A 25374-nucleotide genomic window follows, 5' to 3' on the forward strand; every position below is an offset into this window, starting at 1 on the left:
CGATACAACACTTCATCTATTTTTACAGAGTTTGCCTGGATAAGCTTTAGCAACACATTAGTGGATGTTGTAGGTGCTAAATTTTGCATATTTACCCCTAGAGTCAGAGCCTTTGCATACGATACTTCCTCAGTCTGAGAGGAAGTATCCTGTTTTCGTGTGAGTATAGGTTGGGCCATTTTTGTTAGGTGAGAGTCAATCATCATCATTTTTTCATTTTGACACGTGACATAGGCCAACATAAATCCCTCAATTTTACAAATTTTTCCAGACAAGTCAGCCAAATTATTCTTAATCGTGATTAGATGTGCGTGTGTAAGGTCATGCCCTTTATCTAATAGATTCAATATAGAGGTGATCACCGGGAATGCTGCATTTTCAACACCCATATTCGGTGGATTAAGAATACTGTTTGAAGCAGTGTCTGAGTTTTTATTCATTGTGTTTTCAACTAGTGGATTGATTTCATCAACACCCCCTGTACTATTCACGTGTGGGATTCCAGGCGCAAGTACCCCTGATACCCCAATTCCAGATAATTCCCTCATAGTTTGATTAGTAGGTGAACTAGTAGAGGGGCCTGTAAGAGGTGGCATCAGCGGAGTGTCATGCTCAGAGGAAGACGCAACATGTGATATAATATCTTCATTATGCAAATAAATGCTTTCTATGTCCCCGGGATGCAATATTGCAGGTGAAGAGGGCCCTAGGGAGATGCGACAGCGTTTTTCCCATTCATTTATCAGAGCTGGCGCCATAATAGAGACGTCTGACAGCTCATTTTTAGCGATCTTAATAGATGAGAAGGGAGGATTTTTCCCCTTAAAAGGAGTCGTAAATATGGGCATCTTTGAGGCATTACCTTTTTGTCCTATTCCAAAAGAGGTTGATGAGATCGCACCCTGTCTTATCTCTATGTCATCATTTGGTTCGACAGACAAAGACTGGAGGCTGTAGGGGACCGTATCAATATCCATCACCCGTTTCGTTCCATGTGCCTCAAACAGTATAGGAACAGATTCGTTCAAGATGGAGTCATGAAGCTGAATAGGTACATTACCATCAAGCACAGTGTCTGTTTTATCTTTAGAGACACTCTTTCCATTTCTTAGACTCCCAACCATAATTGAACAATTAGATTAATAGTAATAATAATAATGACCCAAAAGCACAACGTGCGAGTTTCAGTAACATGCAGTGCACAAAGCTAACAGTAAAGTTTCTTAGATTGTTCAAAGACAACTTACTTATATGTGGGTCCACCCGACACCCGCCACACCGTCAAACAGTCCAACAGTACACTTTCGTACACTTCCGGTGCGCGTGACCGGAGTAGTTGTAGTGATTGCAGCCAATGGAAATCCAGGAGGGAGGAGGGACTGGTGACGGTGTGGGGCGGTGTCTAAGGAGGGGGACAAAAAGAAAAAGAAAAAGTGTTTTAGTGAACGTAGCTTCTTGAGAGGAAAGCTACTCTCCAAAGCAAAGCAGAAATACTAGCAAGTACCGCTAGCAAGTACTATTAGTAATTACTTAGATTAGCGAATAAAGAGTTACTTTTTTTTTTTTTTTTCCAGGGATTAGGGACGCTAGCAGCGTGTTTTGAGGAACGCAGTCCTTCCTCTTGCGGACTAGTGGTTTCACGAGTCCACGGGCAGCAAGTCCAAAGTTAGAGTGCTTGAGGACGGAGCACGCCGACACAGCAGACAGTCCAACAGTACACTTTCGTACACTTCCGGTGCACGTGACCGGAGTAGTTGTAGTGATTGCAGCCAATGGAAATCCAGGAGGGAGGAGGGACTGGTGACGGTGTGGGGCGGTGTTTTTTTTTTTTTTTTTCCAGGGATTAGGGACGCTAGCAGCGTGTTTTGAGGAACGCAGTCCTTCCTCTTGCGGACTAGTGGTTTCACGAGTCCACCGGCAGCAAGTCCAAAGTTAGAGTGCTTGAGGACGGAGCACGCCGACACAGCAGACAGTCCAACAGTACACTTTCGTACACTTCCGGTGCGCGCGCAGTGCGCGTGACCGGAGTAGTTGTAGTGATTGCAGCCAATGGAAATCCAGGAGGGAGGAGGGACTGGTGACGGTGTGGGGCGGTGTTTTTTTTTTTTTTTTTCCAGGGATTAGGGACGCTAGCAGCGTGTTTTGAGGAACGCAGTCCTTCCTCTTGCGGACTAGTGGTTTCACGAGTCCACGGGCAGCAAGTCCAAAGTTAGAGTGCTTGAGGACGGAGCACGCCGACACAGCAGACAGTCCAACAGTACACTTTCGTACACTTCCGGTGTGTTCTTATCTTTCAGGTGGTACTACTCAAGTTCGATGACCAAAAGGTAGTGGAATGGAATGTTAGGACACAAAGAGACTGGTTCTCAGTGTTATCCTACAGAAGACAGGGAGGTGATAAATGCTTGGCATTAACTTACCCCCCCTGACTCTGATTTTCCCAGCTGACTTGATGGCTCAACTGGGGGTCGCTGGAGGTTGGATTTCCTGCCATTGGTTCCAATGAGAGGTGCCCAGGAGCTGCGGGTGCCATGATTGTTCCGGTCAGGTCCAAATGCAAGATGCAACCCTTGGCAATGAAGAAATGCAAGATTCACTGATGCCGGCCTATTGTGGACACTTCACAGGAAGGAGTTCCAGCGGCTACCAATGCACACACGCGTCCTTCCAGTCACGATTAAGAAGCTTCTCCTGGACAGGATTCTTTGAAGCTGGGAGGCAAAACAATTTGCAGGGAATACGACTTGTACCACGAGCTGGTGACCACCCAAGTTCCGGGTGCAAAAGCAGAACTCTGATGCTTCTGGCAAAGTAGCCCACAAGAGTGCTGGTCAGTCCACTGTGTGGTCCAGGGACACTTCCGAAAGCCGAGGACGGCAGGATCCTTCAGAGGCATCAACACTGGTTGGTCCCATCAGTCCAAGGGTTAACGCACTGCACAGGGCCTTCGCAGATCAGGGAGTTCAACAGGGCTTCAACAGGATGGACAGAGGAAGGGATGCCAGGCCTCTTTAGTTGTCGTCTTCGGATCCTCAGTTGGCTGTTCGTCCATGAGAGAGTCTCCAAAGATGATATCCAGAAATGGCTGCAGGAGTACTCTTCTTATTCAAAATCCAGCCTGGAAGCTAAGTCTAAAGCCCACCAATGGTAAGGACCTGCACCAATCAAACAGCCAGTAGTTGTCCAATCAGGGACAACTATTGGTTTCACTCATGCGCCACACCTAGACCCACTGGCACCACAGATGGGGAGTGGGACCAGACAGTCCCACCCACTTCCTGGGCCACACACAGACACACAAAGGCAGCACCAGAGGTCGAAAGCAGCAGCTTTCCCAGGCAAGTGCATGACCTTATATCGGATGTCCTGACCTGACAAGGTAGGAAGAAGGCCAAACAACAATATGGCCAAAGAACAAGCAACAATCTCGTGGTGTATCCATTTTAGGGCACTTGCGATGTTTAGTAGCCATACATGGTAAAAGCGAATGTGCACACTAGAAATAATGCACAAATGGTAATAATATATCTACTGCCACCATCTTGCCTTTAGGCACATATAAAATTAACCAAAAATCCCAAGTGTAAAAAGGTAGGGTGATAAAAAAGTAGCCCCAGTGCACTGCATTGTACAATGCAGTGTGCAATGTTAAAAAGTTGTAAAAGATTAAAGGGAAACAGTTTCCCATTATGGATAGTCTGAAGGACTGATATGTTTCCCCCTAACAAATGAGCAAAAGGCAGGGGACGTGAAGCTGAAGGCTTTACTTCCACTCAAAAAGTCAAAACAGGTTAAAAAACATAGCAAAAAGATCAGAGGGTTCATAGAAACTATGGAGGGAAAGTTGACAAAAGATAAATATTTCTTAACAAGTACCACCTATGGCTACTGTGTTACTAATGCTGTAAGAGAGAATACAATGCTGGTGTAGCCAAAACAAAATCACAGCTGAACCCTGTTAGGAATCACTGCCACAAACCCATGTTCTGGTCACTATGGCAGCACTGGAGGTAGCAACGGCTAAAAACAACATGGTGATTTGATCCACAAAGCCTCCCTTTGCGTGCAGTGTGTTTTCGTCACAGGCACAGACGCCTCCTGGAAGTCGTGGATGCTGGAGATCTGCCGAGGACAAGCACATAAAACAAGTAAACCTCCTGGAAGTTCGTGCATCGCAATCTTACTGTTTCCATGACGTTCGTTTCTAGCTTTGAAACTGTTGTTCTCTCTGTATACCTTTTTCCAAGTACTTCCTCTGTTTTACTGTGTTCCCCTGTGCTGTCCTTCTTCCCTAGCAATATCCTTTGCTCTATCCCCATGCAAAAAAAATCAACACAATTACACAACTAAGAAAAACAAACAATTCCTGTAACAGCGCCTCGATGCCTGTGGGCTGTGTGAGCGCTTTATAAATGTTAAATAAATAAATTAAAAATTAAATTAAATTAAATATCCCCTTATCCTGTTCTCAATGCACCTGCAAACAGCCCTGCTTAAACATTCTTCTGCCTCACAGGGTCTTGGGAGCTGAAGCCGAGTTTTCTTCCCCCTTGTTTTTTTTCCCTGCATCGGGTCTGTAGCCCTAGGATAGGACCAAGGTCGTGCGTTACTAACCGCAGGCCGCCGTAGCTACCCCAGGGGAAAGACACCACTCACAACTAACCTTCGCCAGTAGCAAGGTAAGGAGTGATTGTGACAACATACTTTCAATGTGAGAAAATAACCATGGGACTTAAATGGAGGTGCTTTATAAACTTCTTTGTAGCCCTATCAGCTACAAAGGGCAGCACACCAGAAAAGAGCTATAGTGATGGGGGTACTTCAGTAGAAGTCCCCCTGGTCACAAGAGAAAAGTAAAAAAACATGGAAGCCGAAAAAAAGTTTAGGGGAGCCCAGAAAGTTACAGGGCAAGAAACACAAAAATGAAATTCTGCTCTAACACAACCTAGTGACATGGTCAACTACCACTAGTAAAAATCTGTTTCCTGATTCAGTAGGAGGGCCAAGGGGACCAATACCGTCAATCCCTACCTTCCCAAAATGAACTCGGATAACAGTGAGAGGTGCCAAGGGTGCCTGCATTTTTGCAACAGTGTTCCCAGATGTTAAAATGGATTTCCAAAATCAATCCGAGTGCGGATGGAGGAGAGTTTGGGAGGAAACCTATTATGTTGACGAGGAAAGACATCAAAGTCTAGCCAAAGCCAATGAAACTAGATAGAGTGGTAAGGCTTAGACTCTTAGGAGGGTGTGTCAGAGTGGTCTAGGGCTACAATGAGTCCACACAGAACACCACAAATAATTACAGTTAGACAGGTAAGTACAACAATATACAATTATTATTCAGCCTTTAACCAGTGTAAAACAGGTAAGTACTCAACATGAATAAAGTTCAGTTAAAACACTTTAGAGCAGTCATAAAACAATTCCTTAGCAGATAGTAAGTCCAGCCCCAAAATGGTATGGGGCATTGTGCCCTAAAGTCATCAGTTCCAAAGTTATACTTTTCAGGTAGGTTTACTATATGAATATGAATGGATGATGGCAGTGGTTGTGACTCAAGAGTAAAAAAAAGTTAAGGAACGTTTATGCAAGTAACTCTCTCAATCCCACTACACTCAAATGCCTAGGAGAGGACCCTTGACCAGATCTATGGAGGACAGGGAGGGAAGAGAAACAGGTAGGTTAACTTACCCCCGACGCAGATTTCTCCAGAGACCACTGTTAAAATGGATTTCCAAAATCAACCCTGTGGGGGAATTTTGGGAGGCAAACCTAGTATGGGGAACAGAGAGACACTGAAATCTAGCCAAAGCCCATCAAGGTAAAGTAACAGAGCTGCAAGATTTACACTCAGGAGGGCTGTGAGAATGGTCTGAGTGTTCTAGTGTTATTTTTCAATAATAGGAGTGTTCTGGGGCTAGGACGAGTCCACACAGAACACCACTAATAATTCCAGTTAGAAAGGTAAGTATAAAAACATAAAATGATTAGGCCTTTAAAATACACACTAAGCAAGTCAAACCTCTAGGCAAATATTGTTACACACTTACTGTAACACAAATATATACATTAATCCTCAGGAGAAGAAAGAAAGCATACCAGTGCAACACATGTAAGTAGTCAAATGCATGAAATTCAGTAAATAAACCTTACAATAACCGCAAACTTACAGGGACGAAGAAAGGAGCAGGTCCTGCAAGGCTTTCGTTGATTGAAGAAGGCTGAAAATGTAGGAGCAGGCATCTTGTTGTACAAGGTGAAGATCCTTCAAGTTCCAAGAATGCAATTGGAATGGCGACAGCAAGGTAGCCTAGGGGAGAGCCGGTCAGTCCACCAGTTGGTCCAGGGACATTTCAAAGGCTCACAAGGCATAGATCCTTGAGCAGGGGTCGAGACTAGTTGTTCCAACCGGTCAAGGGGTGAAGTACAAGCAGGGGTCTTCTTGAGATCAGGCAGCAGAGTAGGGCTTCACCAAGACTTCACTGAAGATGGTGCTGATCAGCTGCAGAGATTGTCAACGGGATCCTTTTCCTCATGGAGTACTTGGCTCCAACAATAATCTCATGGTTGACTGCAAGAGCTCACCCTGGTCCACCAATGGTAAGGCTCTGCACCACTGAAACTGGCAGTGGCTATCCAATGATGAATAGCCACTCGCCACAACATCTGCCCAGCAACAGACAATTCAGGCACTAGGATGTGTACTGGGAGCAGACAGTCCCAGCCTCACATCTGGGCTCACACACAAACCACCTCTTTGCACAGGAAAGCAGCAGCTTATCACAGGAAGGGGATAACATATATGGCAATTCTGGAACCTAGAGGGCAGGAAGAAGGCCAAAGAACAATATGGCCTAAGGACAAGCAAAAATCTTGTGGCATAGCCATTTGCGGTAAATGCAAAAGCGCACAAGTAAAAAGTTTAAAACACAGAAGAAAAATATCCGCTCCCACCACCTCATATTAGGCACATTGTAAAAGTAACCAAAAAGCCATTACAGAAACAGATATAAGGATACAAGGTTTCCTAACTGCACTTTACTTTAAGGTGATGTGTGCAATTGTAACAATACATGAAGTTAACTTCAGTACTGATAGTCTTATTGACTGATCAGTTCCCCAAGACAAGGGAAGTAAAGGAGAAGGCTTCCCCAAAAAGTCAGATCAGGAGTAAAAAAATAATAAAGGGTGCCCCATAGAAGTCTACAGGAGGAAAGCAGCAGAAAAAACATCTTTCTAAGAGTGTTAGGAAAAACTATCCCCCCATATTCTATGGACCCCCAAACCTTTTGCTTTTGTTCTACACCTTGTCCTAAATTGTTAGAGAGAACCCTGACCCTGTTTCTCTTTTGTCTTTTGACATGTGTGACAGGGCCAGCAAACAGGCCCCGCCAAGAGGGGGGGGGTGTGGGACCCATCCCAACTCCAAGAACTCACCTGGGAGCAGGCAGACGCGCTCCCCAACTCTCCTTACCTTTGGTAACAGCGGCACTCCCTGCACCAGAGAATGAAAGCCAGGTCCCCAGGCGCAGCCACTAGCGATGCAAAGCAGCATCACTGGCATGGGGTGCTGTGAAACGGCACAATACCAGACGAAGGACGTTGGAGACGAGATGCGCAGCAACAACGGGGTGCCTCGCTAGCCACAATACCGACATTCGTGGAGTGTTTGTGTGAGAGAGGTTGAGTAAGAGCAGTGGCGGACTGAATTAGTGGTAGAGGTGGTGTTAGTAACTGGAAGTAAGTAAAGTAGGTGATTGGAGTGAAGGAGATAGGTGGTAGTGGCTAGTAGAGGGGTGTCCAGGGCATCATATCCCTGCATGTCGCTGGCTGAATCAACTCTCAACCAATATCAGGGTTACTTTGAATCGGGGCACGACTCACCTGATCAATCAAGTCGTCTTTCAAGACGCGATTCGTCCGTATACTGACGCAACCAATAATCGTCGTTTCTGCGAATCTTGGCTCACTCTGCCTCGTTTCGGGACCCTCGCCTCCTTGTTCTCTGGCCGGGCACGTCGATCAGGGATCAGTTGTGTGGAGATCTGCAAAGGAGTCTCTCATCACTTTCACAGGGGCGCCCCGAAAACCTCTTGATCCTGGCTCGATTGTCCCGTCCTCGCCGTTCTCTCCGCCTTCTTTATTTTACAACATACACGATGGAACAAGTGGGGGAGGGTCCCTATTCGAGCGCCTTCTTTAAGGGGGCCCTAGGGGACCCTCGCGTATGGAAACAAGGCACAATCACGACACACGAACTGATACGACAGACACAAGGTTGTATTGCCAAAAGCTAGGGTTTATTGCAAAGCAAATAGTCTCAGTTCGCCAACTGGGTCTCACGCCCCGCGACGTGTGTTTCCAGACCCCAGGGGACGCAAGAGAGTGAGAATCGTACAACAGTTACATATATATAAAGCAAGCATCTTACAATCAGTGGTGACACATTCAATACCGCCCATAATGTATTTCCTTTGAATTGGGTTCGATGATTGACAATTGTGACGAGTATGACACCTTCAGACAGTTATTTAGCAACAGTTTGCAATTTCATGAGCCTGCAGACACAATTCTTTGTTGTAAGAACACACTGCTTCTGTTCTCTGCAAACAAGCTGCGTGCAGGGGAGAGACATTCCAGGCCTCACTATCTCCTAGTTTCTATTCGTGTACTGAGGGTCAACTCGCTCTCCAGGGCTCTAGAGGGTTCAGGGAAGGGGGGCCATAAAGGAGAGCATAATTCAAGCCATTAAATGTTTGTTTCTAACATTTCTACTGCATTAGCGAGACTAGCTGGCACCTGTGTAATGATTAAATGCCTTCTTGCTTACTTTCAAGGATTTGTGCAGGAGGAGACCGGGCATTTCTGTCTGGGTCATTGCGTTATGTTTCAACAAGTCTCTCGCGGCCTTGCTCTATGCATGAACGATAATGTACTAGTGGAGCAGAATAAGTTTTCAGCAAAGCAGTTTTAACAGAAGGCAAAAGGCAAAGGTTAGAAAACAAAATGGCGATTTCAATCACTTCAAAATGGCTGCACTTTAGTCAAGTTTATGGCTATGTATTTCTAATACTACATACATGAGGCGGTTGGTCTTCGGCCAACAGAATACATTGCCTCCATCATTGAGGGGTGTCTACTTTTTCTGGACTGACAGGCAGGCGTGGAGTGTTTGTGTGAGAGAGGTTGAGTAAGAGCAGTGGCGGACTGAAGTAATGGTAGCGGTGGTGTTAGTAACTGGAAGTAAGTAAAGTAGGCGATTGGAGTAGCGAGTGAAGGAGATAGGTGGTAGTGGCTAGTAGAGGGGTGTCCAGGGCACCATATCCCTGTGTGTCGCTGGGGGTCTGACCAGGGTCTAGCGAGATAGGTGAGCAGGGCACAATATCCCTGGAGGTCCGGAGAGCAGAAGAGCAACAGTAAATGGAAGAGCAGGAGTAGATATTGGTGTGCACTAAAATAGAAGTTATACCTAGAGGAAGAGTAAGAGGTGGGGAAAGTAGAGTGAGAGGAAGGAGGGAGAGGAATAACGGAGGGAGAAGGATAGTTGGAGATAAAAGCTGTAGCAAGAATAGGAGTGGGAAAGGAAGAAAGATGGAAGGGCCGAGGCAGAAAGGCAGAGAGAGATTTGAGGGACAGTGACATGGTGGGAGGAGAATAAGATTGGAAGATCAGTAGAGCAAAGGGTCAGGTATGAGTGTGTGTGAAAGGCGTGTGCATGACGCTGGGTGAAAGAAGGCACTGTTCCCTATTCCCGGAGTACTAACCGATGACAGTAGAGGGAAAGTTAGAAGATCCCTAATGAGTCCGGTAGCCATCGTTTTAGGGCAAACACTCAAAGTGTAGAGAGAAGAAAGACAGCAGGGAGTTAATAATCTGAGAGTTACTAACAACCCTGATAGGGACGTCTGGGCTAGGGAGGTGGGAATAAAACCCGGCAAAGCTGAAGAGAGGAAAGGTCTAGCCCTAGCGCCAAATATCCCCAGCCCATTAGACCCTGAAGAAAACCAGCCATTCTGACCAGCAAAAGTTGTAATAAACACCCTTGAATTTTACTCTAGGAGTCTGCGTGGTTCTTTGTGAAGGGGCCCCCCGTCACACATGTTATCTGTTTGGGTAACCTTTTCATATTGAACACAGCATCTTTCAATGCAGTGCAATGGGGATACTTTTTTTATCACCCTAGACTTACACCAAAGGGAGTTTTGCTTACTTTTAAATGTGCCTAAAGACAGCTAGTGGCAGCAGTTCAATTTTTACAATGTTTGCTATATTTTTAGTTGGCACACTTGTGTTTACCATGTTTGCCGACTAAGAGGTGCTAGTGTCTCAAGATGGACACGCTACAAGATTTTCACTTGTTCTTTGGCCATTTTGTTATTTTTGGCCTTCTTCCTGCCTTCTCAGGTCAGGAATTCCCTTTTATGGTCACACATTTGGCTTGGAAAGCTGCTGATTTCGCTGGCTAGTACATGCCATGTGTGTGTATGGACCCTTCCTGGGACTGTCAGGTCCCAATCCACTTACTGGTGCCAGTGTGTCTAGTGTGCATGCATGAGTCAGTCCCACAGTGGTCCCCGATTGGAACACTGATAGTGTGCATGTGTGGGGCAGATCTTTCTATTGGAGGGCTGAGTTTGATCACTCACCTGAATTTAGGATAAGTAGAGGAGTCCTGCAGCCATTCCAGCAGATCAGAAGAGGAACCAAGTATCCTGTTTAGCTGTGCAGATGACAGAAGACCAGAGGATGAATCATGAAGAGCCCTGGCGACAACTCTTGCTGCTGTTCCGGTGAAGCCCTGCTGGACTACCTGATCTCAGAAGACCTTTGCTGGTGCTTCAACCCTTTAACTGGTGGGACCAACCAGTCTCAACACCTTCTCATGATCTTGCACCCTCGAGCCTATGAAGTGTCCCTGGACCACCTGGTGGACTGACCAGCTTCATCTTGGACGACCATGCCAGGAGCGTAGCTGTTCTGTGTTGTTGCCCAGAACCTCGGTGGTCTACAGCTAATCCTACAAGTCACCTTCCTGCCACGTTTCAGCGTCCCAGCATTGACAGGCCCTGTTCTAGAAGGCTTCCTTTGTTTGCGACTGGTGAGACACCTGCTGTCTTCAGTGTGCAGTGACTGTCACTGGAACCAGCCTTCCCCTGTCTGGTAGTGTGTCCTGAAGAGTCCTGCTACCGTGCCGGCTGCATTTCCTTGTTGTAAAAGATTGTACTCAGCTACTTGACCCGACCGGCAACTTCCTTGCACCCGCAGGTCCTGGGCAGCTTTTACTGCGTCCAATGGCGGGAAAATCTGAGTTAGGGCGGTAAGTAGTCGCAATACTTACTGTTGCCCCATCTCCTCCATTATAAAGTTTGTGAAGAACTTTGATTTATATTCTATTCCATTGCTTTTTAAACATGGGTTAAAAAAGCTGCTCTGGAAGGTGGGAAAATTACTTACCTGTAAATCCCTTTGAAAGACATCTGGAACAATCTTCACACCCACAGGCCCCGTTCAGCTTAGAATAAGACTCAAAGTTAGGGCTTCTATTCCTGCGGACTGGTTATACAATTGCTTAACTACTTACCTTTCCTTTTGGGTTTAATGGTGAATTTTATGCATTGTATTAACCAACTGTGACGGTATATATGTTTTATATTTAGAGTGCTGTGTGATAACATTACCTACTTGATTCATTTTTATAGTGTGTTTTTGAGCCTATAATAAATAGAGTATGTGTGTACTTACCTTTACTGGAATCATTGTGTATTTCACTGTGTGGATTCATTTTGGACCCCTGACCCCACTCACCTGTCCTGAGACTTAGCCTTGATCACTCTCCATGCTTACCTTGATCGGTTTGGCTAAAACCCCCAGAGTTCCCCTGTTCACTCTAACTAGGATGGCCTCCTAAACTCTGTCCACCAGGCCAGAATTTAGAAATCGATCTTAACACAGACCATGACCCATAGGGAGCTAGTCCTGTTAAACTAAAATAATGTATATGGGGGCAGATGTCCCGCTGCACTGGTTGCTATAAGGAATGACAAATGCAAAACAAGTGAGTTGAGCTAGGGGCAGAGGCTGAAAAAGACCCAACCCCAGAAAATAAGTTCAGACTCACACAAACTATTAAAAAAGATATGTTAGGTGTTCCCCAAAAGTAGAAGATCGAGATAAATAAGGGGAGAGATAATAATAGAGAGAATCTTTCTTCCCCTGCGCTTAGCTCCTTCTGTTTACATTAACTCCATCCCCTTCCCTTGTCAATAGCCCTGAATGTCCTTTCAGTAAGCAGCACCCTAGTGTGAGGCTTGTCCTTTTGGGGTGGGTGTGCTCTTTGATTCATGTTTCCCAGGCCAGCTCTTGCAGGGAGGTTAGCTTGCAGGAGAGGGATGTTGCCCAGCCTCACAAAGCATCAAAGGAGAGGCACAGTCATCCAGTCTCCTGCCCTGTCACTTGGCAGGGCCATGCTCATCGACACAGGGCGTGGCAGTAATACTATCCCTAGTGTGACGTCCACTGTACCCAAGATCCCTCACGCGTCTAGGATCCTCAGATTGTATTTTTTCTGACATGAGGTAGCATGAGGAGTAGTGCGAGTACAGATAATCCAAGCAGATAGAAAGGTAAGACTACAAGCAACCATGCGCCTTCTCTCAGAGGGGAGGAAGGGTGGGTCGCATGTGAATCTAAGCAGATACAAGCATCACAAATACGATTACGGTGAGTAATGTATCCCTTCTGAGGCTTGTGGAATCTGCTTAGATCACATGCTGTGCATAGATTAGCGAGCAGTACCTGAAGAAGGAGGTGGGATGTGAGAAGGGTCATGAGCAAATAAGTGTCTTAGAACCGCTTGTCCCACTTGTGTATCTGCCTTGGAATGGGTGTCAATGCAATAATGCTGAGTAAAAGTGTGAATAGAGCTCCAAGTAGCTGCTTTGCAAATGGTGTCAAGGGGTACATTTGCAATGAAAGCCAGAGTGGCCCCAATGCCTCTAGTAGAGTGGGCTCTTGGCGTGAAAGGCAGAGTTCTTTCAGAGAGTGAGTAACACAGCTGGATACAGTTAATAATCCACTTCGAGAAGGCACCTTTAGAGACGCGATCCCCCTCTCTGCCTGTAGCTACGGAGACAAACAGTTGATCTGTTTTTCTTAGCGGTCTGGTCTTATTTACATAGTAGAGGACCGCCCTACGCACATCTAGGGTGTGTAGTTTCACCTCAGCCGAGCTTTGAGGGTCCTGGAAGAAAGCCGGAAGCTCGATGGACTGGTTTACATGGAATTTAGATATAAACTTAGGTGAGAACCTAGGGTGTGTGCGTAAAACCAGTTTGTCTTTATGGACAGTAAAGAAGGGATCCTGCACTGACAGAGCCCGAATTTCACTGACTCTTCTTATAGAAGTAATAGCTACTAAGAAGGCCGTTTTATAAGTCAGGTGTTTGAGACTGCTTTTATGCATGGGCTCGAAAGGGGGTCCCATGAGCTTGGATAGCACCACATTAAGGTCCCACCCTGGTGGTGGGTTTGAAATAGGAGGGTGAAGTCTCTTTACTTCTTCCATGAAGGCTTTAACTACTGGTACTTTCCACCACGAGACCTTGCTATGGGAAGTGGTATATGCCGACAGGGCTGCCAGGTGTACTTTCAGTGAGTTAAGAACCAATCCTGCACTAGCAGGTGGAGCATTTATGTAACAATAGTGGAAGGAGTGCAATCAACTGGGTTGATTTGTCTACTTTGGCACCAGATAACGAACCTCTTCCACTTGTCAAAGTAACAGTGCCTTGTGTTTGGTTTCCTAGATTCTTTTAGGATGTCCATACACCTCTGTGGTAAATTGAGATGTCCAAACTCTATGACCTCAGGAGCCATGCTGCCAGGTTCATTGAGTTGGGTTGCTGGTGCACTGTTTGACCTTGGTGCTGGGACAGTAGGTTGTACCAGGCTGGAAGTTTGATGGGGTTGCACACCGCCATCCTGCGTAGGTGTGGGAACCACGGTTGTCTTGCCCACATGGGAGCAACTAGGACGAGCGTCATTGACTCTCTGTTCATCTTGTTCACCACCTTCCTGATGAGAGGAGTTGGTGGAAAAGCGTACGCAAACATCCCTGACCAGTTCATCCACACAGCGTTCCCCTGGGAGTCTGGTTGGGGGAACCTGGATGCAAATCCTGGGCATTGTCGGTTTTCGCTTGTGGCGAATAAGTCTATAGTGGGGAAACCCCACTGAGAGAAGATATCTTCTACGACCTCTCTGTGTAGAACCCATTCGTGTTCCTCTGGGAGGGAGTCTCTGCTCAGAGCATCCGCTAGGGAATTGAGCTCCCCTGGAACATGTTGTGATGACAGGAAGATGTTCCGTCTGAGTGCCCATATCCATTGTCTGGGCAAGCTTGGACAGATTTGGCGAACGAGTCCCTCCTTGCTTGTTGAGGTAGAACATGGCTGTTGTGCTGTCCGTCCGGATTTGCACTGACAGGTTTAGTAGGTGGGGCTCGAACGCTTGAAGCGCTCTGAATACTGCCAGAAGTTCTAGCAGGTTGATGTGGTTCTTGGCCACTGAGGGAGACCAGAGACCCTGAGCTGTGTGGTGGAGATGGTGAGCTCCCCACCCCGTCAGACATGCATCGGTAGTGACTACTGCCTGTATTTCGGGATCGTAAAAGGGTTTTCCCTGTGCAAGATTCTCTCTTGTCCACCAGTGAAGACTTTGTACTAGTGATGGCGAAACGACCACTAGATCGTCCCACTGACCACTTGCCTGAGACCACTGTTTCGCCAACCATTCCTGCATGGGACGCATGCGCAGGCGCGCGTGTGGGACCAGGTAAATACATGACGCCATCATGCCCAGTAAACGCATTGCTTTGCGTACCGTTATTTGGTGACCGGACTGATAATGCGGAATTTGCAGTAGTATATTCCGAATTCTTTCCTCTGAAGGAAAGGTCAACCCCTCTTGAGTATCTAGGATTGCTCCTAGGAACTGTTTGGAGGTGCTTGGCACCAGGCTTGACTTTTTCTCGTTGATTGAGAAGCCTAACTCGTGGAGGAGGTCGATAGTCCTTTGAATGTTTGTCCTGCAAATTACTGGGGTTTCCCCCATTATGAGCCAGTCGTCCAGATAAGGGTACACCGGGATTGCCTCCCTGCGTAGGTGTGCAGCCGCCACCGCCAGTACCTTGGTGAATACCCTTGGTGCCAAAGCTATCCCGAAGGGCAGTACCTTGAATTGTAGTGCCGACTGTCCACCTTGAAGCGCAAGTACCTTCTGTGCGCTGGGAACATGGAAATATGAAAATAAGCATCTTTCATATCCAAGGTTGCCATGTAATCCCCATTTTTTAGGAGGGGGATTACCTCTTGTAGCGTAGTCATACGAAACTTTTGGGGCTTGACATACTTGTTGGCAGGCCGTAAGTCCAATACTGGGCGCATTGTCAAATCTTTCTTTGGCACAAGGAAGTAAGTTGAATAAATACCCTTGTTTACCTGGTGTCCCGGGACGAGTTCTATCGCGTCCTTTTCTAGCAGAATGGCGATCTCCTCGAGGAGAATCTTCTGATGTTCTAAAGAGTGTACTCTTTGTCATGGAGGATGGTTCCGGGGACGCTGCAGTAGTTCTATACAGTACCCTGTGGATACTGTTGACAGCACCCATCTGTCTGATGTGATCCCTTCCCAAGCCTGGGTGAAGTTGGAAATGCGTCCCCCTACTGGGGTTGCGTGAGAAGGGACCCTGAACTGAGCGTCACTGCTTTGGTGGAGGCGTGCCGCCTCATTTGCTGGGGCTGCCTCTGCCTTTACCACAACCTCTCCTATTACCCCTGCCGTAACCCTGGGTAGACTGTTGGCTGTTGTTCCACTGTGTACCCTGCCCCTGGGAATAGTTAGATCCTCTCTGGGAATTTTGGCCGCGTGGGCAACGAAAATTACTATTCCCTCTCTGGTTAGGGGGTTTATTGGCTAACTGGCCAAGGGACTTGAGTGTCTCGTATTCGTACCAAACAACAGATCGGCTTCCACCGGTTTGTCCAACAATGATGCCTGGGTTTCTGCCTTAAAACCCGACTGCCGTAACCACGCATGTCTCTTGATAACAGTGCCTTCTGCTATCAATCTGCCTGCGTTGTCCGCGGCGTCAAAGGTTGCTTTCAAAATGCAACCAGACACGGCTCTACCCTCTGCGGAAATCCGAGCTAACTGGCCCTTTAAAGGTTCCGGAGCAGAGGCTATAAGTGCCGCGACTTCTTCCCACTGATGGCAGTTGTAGCTGGCCAACAGGGTGGTGGAGTTTGCAATCCTTGCTTGCTAGGCGGACGTTGAGGCTACTTTCCTGCCGAAACCATATAGTTTTTTGCTCTCCTTGTCGGGAGGAGCTTCGGACGATGACAAGGGTGTTCCAGCCCTCTTACGAGTGTTAGTGACAACTAGGGAGTCTGGCTGCAGATGTCCTCTTATATAGAGAGGGTCAGACTGGGCTGCCCTGAAAAGTTTTTCAACCCTGGGATTGACTGCTCTGGTGAGGTTCGGGTTCACCAGGGACAGGTCTATTCTACGCTGAATGGACTTAAGGATAGGGATGGTCTGGGCAACAGGCCTCCTTTCTCCCACTAACTCCTCTGCGAAGTCCCTCTCCTCCTGGACACCGTGTGTGTCAATATGGAAATGTTCTGCTGCACGTGCAAGAACCTAGTTTAGGAGGGGTTGGTTATCGACAGGGGAGTCGGTAACCGGGGCTTCGTTTTCTACCGGGGAATCTACTCTGTAGGTTTCAGGGTCTTCCTCTTCCTCTTCTCGGTCCTCATCATCCCCATAGTAGCCCGTCCCGGTTTGCTCTTCTACCATGCCAAATTCTTGGTCCTCACCAAAGGAAGCCTCTCCTTGATACAGTGAGTATGGTTGTGAGTATGGTTGTACCTCGAAGGGATCTGTAGACCTCATCGGTGTCTCAAACCGGGGCTTCTTACTCGGGGGGATAGGATCGTGAGAGCCTGAGGGTGTCGCCCCTTGTGGATTATACGAAAGGAAATGGTCTGGATTTTTATCGTAAAAGTCAGCCAAAGAAGACATCCTTGACATGACCCTATCTATGTCTTCACTCGACCATTTTTTGGAACTGGGAATGACTCTCAGCAAGTCTCGGGGATTTATCTTGAGTAGATTTGCTGGTTTTAGACATATCAGCAGACCTGGTCTTGTCTGTCTGTTTAGGGGGAGTGGTGTGTTTCACAGGTGTGGAACAGTGCAAAGGCTGCTTCTTCTGCTGTTTTCCCCCCTCCCCGTGAGTGGAAAAATGTTTTCCCTGTCCTTTTGTGGCTCCGGAGGTTTTCGACACCTGGCGTCGAGGATCGGGGGTAGAGTCCCTGTCCTTCAAGCGTGGGGCCTCGCTGATCTTGTCTGCGGGCTCCGACTCCTGGAGCACGGCCTGGGGGTGGAAGTCGTCTTCGTCCTCCGACGATCCAACTTCTGTTAGCCTAGGGAGCGAGGCACTCTTGGCAAGAGTGGATGACTGCCTGTAGTCATGCGGTGATCTCGATCGAGAACGCCCAGAGGACACCGAATCGGACCATTCTGTTTGTGCCTCTTTCCGAGAACTCGATGTCGTCGAGTCTCGGTTGGACTTCGTGTGTTTAGTGTGTGTGGTGTGTGAAGCGCTTGTGTCGCCGGGTGTCTTCCCCATAGCCACCCTGTCGGACGACCTTCCGAGGCCGGGGACCTGCGCTTGGCTGTCTTTCGACACCGTAACGCCCTCGCCAACCTAAAGTACGGCGTCGCTGCCGTCGCTGAAGGCGCCCTCCGTTGCCATGGCCGCCTGCCTGGCGTGGTGGGCCCGACGCTTCGTCGAACGGTCCTTAAGTGTCTTAGGTTTAAACCTACTACACGCTCTGCAGTTCGCTTTGGGGTGGTCCCTCGGCAAGCAGAGATTGCACGTGGCGTGCCTGTCGACCCAAGGGTATTTGCGATTGCACTTGGGGCAGAATTGAAAAGGGGTACCCTCCATACGCACCTTGAGGCAGCGGGCTGTTAAGTGTAGGAAATGTATAAGGTGTACCTATATACCAAGAGTGTAGAGTATGTCCAACCCCCCACTCTCCCTACTTGCAGGGCCGAGGCCAGAGGCCTTCCAAGGCCCGGGCAGAGGCCAGAGGCCTTCCGAGGCCCAAATCCGTCGTGCAGCAGCCGACGGTCGATTTCTTCTCCAGCAGGCGTCGAGTGTCGAAGTTCGACGTTGGGATGGGGAAGGATGTAAATAAATTAATATTTTAGCAAAAGTATGGCTAAGGCCAGGGGACTCCGCAAAATGCTTCCGACCAGTATGGCGGAAAAAAACAATCTGAGGATCCTAGACACGTGAGGGATCTTGGCTACAGTGGACGTCACACTAGGGATAGTATTACTGGCACGCCCTGTGTCGACGCCCATTTTCGAGTTTAGAAAAACAAACTGTAATACTCTGCAGCTTCCACTAGATGTCGGCCTATGCACAGCATGTGATCTAAGCAGATTCCACAAGCCTCAGAAATATATATATATATATATATAGAGAGAGAGAGAGAGAGAAAAGAAAGCAGACACGGACCGCATGGTCCTGTCTCTTAGGAAGCTGCACTCCTATCACCAATGAAATCCCAAAAATATCCTGCTGCAGTAGCTTGTCCAAAGATACAACCAGGGAAAGCCAACAGCGAACAACTGCACTGCAACAGTTTGCTTTTTTTGAAAATTCAAATTTTAATTCAATACATTTTACAATAAAAAACGGCTTCCCAGTAGCAGGGAGGCTAGCTAACGCGTTTCGCCACACACCTGTGGCTTGTTCACAGTAACTCCGCCCTGTTCTGGGAGTTCTTTTAACCCATGACACATCAATGAACACAGAAAAGGTGACTTACACAGATGCTAGTGTCACAATTCCGCCATTTTAGAAAGTGCAAAGTGCAAGATATTTCATACTGCCCTCATGGATAAAATTCATATAGACCTCTATTACAATTTACAACAGAATCTCTAACTGATATGCAATAAACATTAGATTACGATTTCATCACAGATATTTTTTGATAGTTTGAAATTGCCGTGCGGCCAACATGGATAATTCGAGCAATATTGTTTACGTCATAGTGACGCTACACATAGCGGTATAGACATAGATAAAGTCCTGTAACCATTATATCAAGAAAAAAAGGCATTTATATGACATTCAGTAATCCTATATGCAGAAACAATTTTCTAATAAAGTGCTAGTGCTTAGTGCAAAAACCATCTAGCAGCATGATATGATGACTGTAATGATGTTATGGTCATCATAGAAAGTGCAAGTGCTTAACTAAAACCAAATTTCTGCATAGCACAACATTGGTGCAAATATTATAGCAGCAGAATGCGGTGACCAGAAATATTTAACATAGTCATCAGTTAAAGTGCAAGTGCTTTACTAAAACCAAGTTTCTGCATAACGCCATATTATCCTTAATAGGCTAGAGCTTGACAAACGTCTCATATGGCCACAATTAAATCACCATGAGGGATGTATGTTGGCATGTGTAATAAATAACATCAAAATACATTTTGATTCAAATATTCAATTGTAGGCTGTGTAGAGAGGTGTCATCTGGGGAAAGAAATGTAGGGTTAAAATATGAAACCACCCACAAAATACCATGGCGGGAAGGAAGGCAAAGATAGGAGAAACCGATTCAGAAAAAGGAAATGATCAACATGAAAGTTTTAAAGTTTTAAACACCAACAGGAGGCTTCACTGACCCATAGAGCACAAGTCTAATGATAATAGACCAGTGAGCCAATTTGATGGCTGGTTTAACCCAAACTGCATGGAGAGGGAATGTTCATACTGGGCTCGATGAATCATAGTATGGGGAACAGTTTGTCATTTCTTAAGTTCCCAAAAAGGTATACAGTTCCTCATCCACGTTATGGCCCGTCAGATTTTTGCTCTCAAAGTCTATGATATACCTAGTCTCCTCCTGTCGTAGTGATTTTTCATTATCGACTCCTCTCGGGCCGCTGGTAATTTTATGGACACCAAAGAACCTCAGAGTGCTGCAATCTCCATTATGAAACTCCGTAAAGTATTTGGCCATGGGATATGCCTGGTCCTTATTGACGATTGCCCTGATATGTTGCAAAATATGTATTTTTAATTTGCACTTGGTGCTGCCCACATACCATTTTAGGCAGGGGCACTTCAGGACATATACCACAAATTCTGATTCACAGGTAATTTTACTTGTGATCTGTATTTCTGTCAGCAGAATTGGATGAGTATAGCTGTTGCAGTTGGACGCCTATTTACATGCTTTACATTTGTGACATTTATGAAAGCCTTTTTGTCCGCCTGCAAGCCAGTTACTGCTTGTGGGTATCTTTTCAGAAGCCATATAGCTTTGGACCACTAAATCTTTAATGGCCACACTCTTACGAAAAGTAATGTCTGGTCGCTCATTAAGCAAGTCGCCAAGATCTTTATCCACTTTAAGGACCTTCCAGTACTTTGTGATGATGTTTCTTATGATGGATGAATGGCTTCCGAATGTCAATATTAACCTGGTGGTATCATTGCTTGTAATGTCCCAAAGATTAGATTGAGATGTCGTCAAAAGGGTTTGTCGATCCATATCGCTGGACTTCAGGTAAGATCTTTCAATCACCTGTTTAGGATACTTCTGTTTCAGAAAGTTCTGAGCCGTGATCTTGCTTGCTGAATCAAAGTCTTTAACGTCACTGCAATTCCTTCTAATGCGAATAAATTCCCCATACGGAATGCTCCATAGAAGGCTTTTTGGGTGTGCGCTATTTGCGTGGAGTGGGATGTTAGTGTAACGCTCACCTGACTCCCACGGAGGCGCTGGCCTGGTTCGCGCTGCTGTGACCTCTTCTAAGGTGATGCGCAGGGTTCGGAAGACGGACTGGACCAGGCCCCCAAATCTGGCTTGTCTGGCTCGCAGAAGTATCCTTCTGTAGGCGAAAATAGAGGATTAACTGTCTGCGGGGTAATGCAATCAGCCTCCCACTTTCCCCTCTCACCCTCCTCGAAACCCTTCTGTGATTCCTCGTAGCGTCTCACCTTAGGGTCTGGAAGGACAAGCTCTGCATCCTGCTTCTGATACAGGGGTGCGTTGGTATCCAGTTACTTCACTGGATTTTCGGATTGGTGAGAACCAAACTTGCTTGGCTTCCAGGTAAGTTTTTTGATAAGAGGTTCCCCTTGTGTCCATGCATTAATGTACTAATGCTAGTGCCTTTTTCCCCATAGGGGCTGGGGTACGGAATGCCGGGGAACAGGCACCGACCCGAGATGAGAGGTGAAAGCCTTGTAGAAGTCAGGTAAGTCTTTAATGAGCGTTTTTTTTGGTAATGTCTTTTCATTCGCTCATTAATGCTTATGTTTCTTTTTCCCCTTAGGGGCCGGGGTCCGGAAATGTCAGGATGCGGCGCGGACCCGAAATGAAGAGGGAATGAATCAACAGGTAAGTCTGAACATGGAGATTTAGCTTTCCTTATTCCCTTCTCTCTCTCACCTTTTGTTCTGGTCTTTTTCTCGCTAGGCGCTTGGGCGTGACTGCGAATCCGGATGATCGCTGCTGAACATGGAGGCGCCCTGTAAAGGTGAGTGGAATGCGGCGCTGCATCGATCGACGCGATGAGCTTTTAAATAAAAGTCTTCCTTTTCAGGATTGTCGGCGAGATGTCTCCGGGATGCGGATTTAGCAGGTAAGGACTTTTCCTTCTTCTGTTCTCTTCTTCTCTTCCTTTGCAGGTGATCCAGGATGCTGGCAGGCGTGGCAGAAGTCAGGATGCAGGAGCAGACACGGTGAGCGTCCAGCTGCTAGATGCAGAACAACGCCTTGATGCCATCCTCGTGTTGTATGGATGTGTATAATGATACCACATCCATGGTGGCCAAAAGGTATGTAGGTTCCCACGGTAAGTCATCAATTTTACAGAGGAAATCGGTGGTATCTTTTATGAAAGAGGGCAGGGTGGAAACAAACACACACAACGTCTCATCCACAAACTTAGACATGTTTTCGAGTAGCGAGCCACACAATGTAACAATTGGTCTACCAGGGGGTTTGGAAGAGTTTTTATGAATTTTAGGGAGGAAGTATATGGTGGGAATCGTGGAGTGTTGAGTAAACAGAAATTTCACCATATCCTCATCTGAGATTCCTGCATTTTCCCATTTCACTAGAAATTCACAGATTGTTTTTTCTGTCTGTTCAATGGGATTTTTCTCAAGTTTTTCATAGCAGCTGGAGTCATTAAGCTGTCTGTAGGCTTCTTTGATATAGTCCACCTTATTCATCAGAACGATGTTACAACCTTTATCAGCAGGTTTGATTATACATATATAGGGTTTGGGGGGGTTTTGGGTTGGGTGGGAGGTTGCGGGGGGTTTCCCCCCGCATATATGTTACAATTGACCTTCACAATTCCGTCAATTGTGAAAAGGTCAATTGTAATTCGAACAATTGTAATACGAACAATTCGTATACAACCGATCGGAATACAGATAACCCTTACACAGCTAGGCTGGGCTCACAGTGCTGATACATATAGAATATCAAGTTGATGTGTCTTGGATAATTATGAGAGATACTAGCCACCATACCTTAAACTCTGGTGTGGCGTATATTTAAACTGCACAATAGCCAAGGATAGGAACGCTAATAGTTATGTGGTTTTGGCAACCGGGGTGCATGCCTTAAATGCAGTCCTTTGTGCTTACGTGATTTGGATGTCACTGCAGCTGTCAGATGGGCACCTGTAACCCCTGAACCTGCTGCTCTGTGTCAATGGAGAACCAGTGCTGCAGATCAGGATATTGATTAACCAGGGCACACGTGTACAGTATGCTTTTGGCATGGAGCTTATGAAAAAGGAGATCTGGTTAGCAGATCATCTTTCTGAGATGGGATTACCTGCATAGTTGGATTAATTAATATAAATCAAAGACAGCAGGGCCTCTCAGACTAGGTCACTTTAATCTCTTCTTCATTCAAGAACATATCCTTTTTGCACTTTTGCAGGTTTTTGAAAAACCTCCTAAAACTGCTTCATTCCATATGTCTCGCAAGCACATTGTCACAGATTCTAGTTGCCAAAATGTTAAGCGGTGTAAACAGCCAAGTAGGCCAGTTTTCGGGTCTGGGTCACCCCACCACTAGAAGATGAAGGTCTCCGATGGGTCTATTTCACAGAGTGGTACCATTAGTGAGGCCTGTAATGAGAACTCACTATAGGATAAGTGGGTGGACCATTCCGGACAAGCAATAGGATCAAGGGGCTCCTGTCAGAGCCACAGTTCCAGACTTTTGCCTGAACAGAACTCCCTTGTGGTAACCTTTAGACTGGCCTCCCTTTTCTATGGTATTTGGTGAAAAGATTACAATCCTCAAACTTGAATCTTTCCCTTTGGGCTACTCATTATTGGTTCTGAATCTTGTTGGTTTCTTATTGTTTTATTTGATAGTATTAGTTATTGTTTATGTCATTGTCAAGCATGTTTTACTATGTTGTACATAAGTTCATGTGCACTTTTGGGCAATGTCCATGATTCTTAAATACTTTAAAAAAATACAAAAAAAAGATACAAAAAGGGCATGTGGTTTTGCAGCAGGTCTTACCAGTCTTGCTGACAGGTTCCGGCCTCCTGATGCTAAAACTCGAAGCAGCTTCATAGCAGAAGCACATGGAGTGCCGTACAAGCTGGTGAGTAGTTTTCCATCTGTGTCGGTTTGACAATTCCACTGGGCAGGAAGAAAGTTCTCAATAACTGTCTCCATGAGCCTTGGGCAATCCATTATCTGCAGAAAATCATAAAACACAAGGACACCATCAGTAGATAATCGATTATGATTATAAACACAATATTCAGAGGGAAAGCTGTCGGATTAAAATACTAATCTGTAAGCGGGTTAAATGCACAAAAAATAAAATTGCATGCCATTTTAAAAAGTAGAAACTCCACTTTCTGCCCACATTTCGTAAACCCCTATACTTTTTGCTTGCTTTCTCAGGCGCACAGACAGTTTTCCGACAGTGAGCCCATATCCAGGGCCGCAACCCAGATGTTTTGTTCCTGCTAGGTAGGGGCCACTGCCACAGTGCCTCTATTATCCCGGAGCAAGTAACCTTGCCTAGTCACTGGCTCTGGTTGGTAGCAGAGTACCTTAAATGGCGACCACAAAGGTTATAGCCATTTTGGCTCACATGCAGCCGGTTTCCTTCCTGCAGGCTCTCAAAATGGTGTCCCTAGCATTTGTAAATCCAGTATCCAGCCAATGTACTTTGTTGCCCTTGCATGATTGGGTGAAGAGGGCATTCTCTGATGTGGACTCAGGGCAGGAGCTTACAAACTGCTTCTGTGGGTATGCTTGAGTGGATATGGGAGAGGGATGAATGTGATTCATATGGAAACCTTAGCCCCTGAGTTTGCCCCTGCAGATGCCTGTGAAAGTTTGTATTTGCCAATCAGCAACAATCAGCTTGCCCCCAAATGTTTGAATGGCATATAAGTGTGTGGTCCTCTAGTTTGTTATAAAAGCTGACATTCTGCACCAATACTTTGCAAACCGCTTGGATTTGATCTTGAAGCACCAAGGAGGACCATTTATCTGAGAAAGATCATGAAAGACATGAATCAGCATCTCTTGGACTCTACGAAAGCAGGTTGTGAATCTTTGCCTCTCTAAAGCCCAAAAGGAACCTTGTGTGGCACTCTTTCCACTTGACCTCGTGGGCCAGCTGGATCCATTCTTCCGAAGGCTGTTTTGTGCCGCTGTAACTTCCAGTACTTGCTTGTAGTACTTGACCACAGAATCTGAGCACTTCATCCTTGGGGAAAAACGGGCGTGTCCGTTACATCTGCTGCACCTTTTAAACAGGGGTGCTTGCTGGCCCCTCTACTTTTTAATCTACATCTGGCTGATCTGATCCGACGCTTGGAAGCACTGGGTATCTTGTCCCCGAAGATTAGTAAAATTCACATCACTGCAATTTTATATGAAGATGACTTGGTGCTTTTGAGCCACACGGTCCTGGGTATAAATGCACTCCTTGAGAATTTAGTTAACTATGCTAAAAAAATTAACTTGTAATAAATCTGAACAAGACTAAGATGATGCTAGTTACTCATAACAAAAGTAAATAGGGTTTGTATTAGTCTGAGCATTGGACAGGGCCATTATGTCCCCTAGTACAAGTATCTGGGATTAAATCGGGCAGAGAATGGTAGTTACAAAAACATTGTAAATACTAAGGGCCTGATTCATGGAAGTGTTTTATAATGGCGCAAAGCCATAGGAAAACGTTCTGTGAATTAGGCCCTGTAAATACAAAG

General features: G+C 46.2%; 1 protein-coding gene across 3 annotated transcripts in view; it reads right to left on the reverse strand.

Moving 5' to 3' along the window:
- RPAP1 (RNA polymerase II associated protein 1) overlaps positions 1–25374 on the reverse strand; it is an 850859-nt gene that overhangs the window by 339354 nt on the left and 486131 nt on the right. For all 3 annotated transcript variants that reach the window (XM_069638789.1, XM_069638790.1, XM_069638791.1), the window contains exon 14: positions 23660–23839. In XM_069638789.1, the coding sequence (XP_069494890.1) occupies positions 23660–23839 (180 nt within the window). The remainder of the gene's footprint in view (positions 1–23659; positions 23840–25374) is intronic.

Source organism: Ambystoma mexicanum, chromosome 14, assembly GCF_040938575.1.
Source record: "Ambystoma mexicanum isolate Mex_15411 chromosome 14, UKY_AmexF1_1, whole genome shotgun sequence".
Taxonomy (NCBI): domain Eukaryota; kingdom Metazoa; phylum Chordata; class Amphibia; order Caudata; family Ambystomatidae; genus Ambystoma; species Ambystoma mexicanum.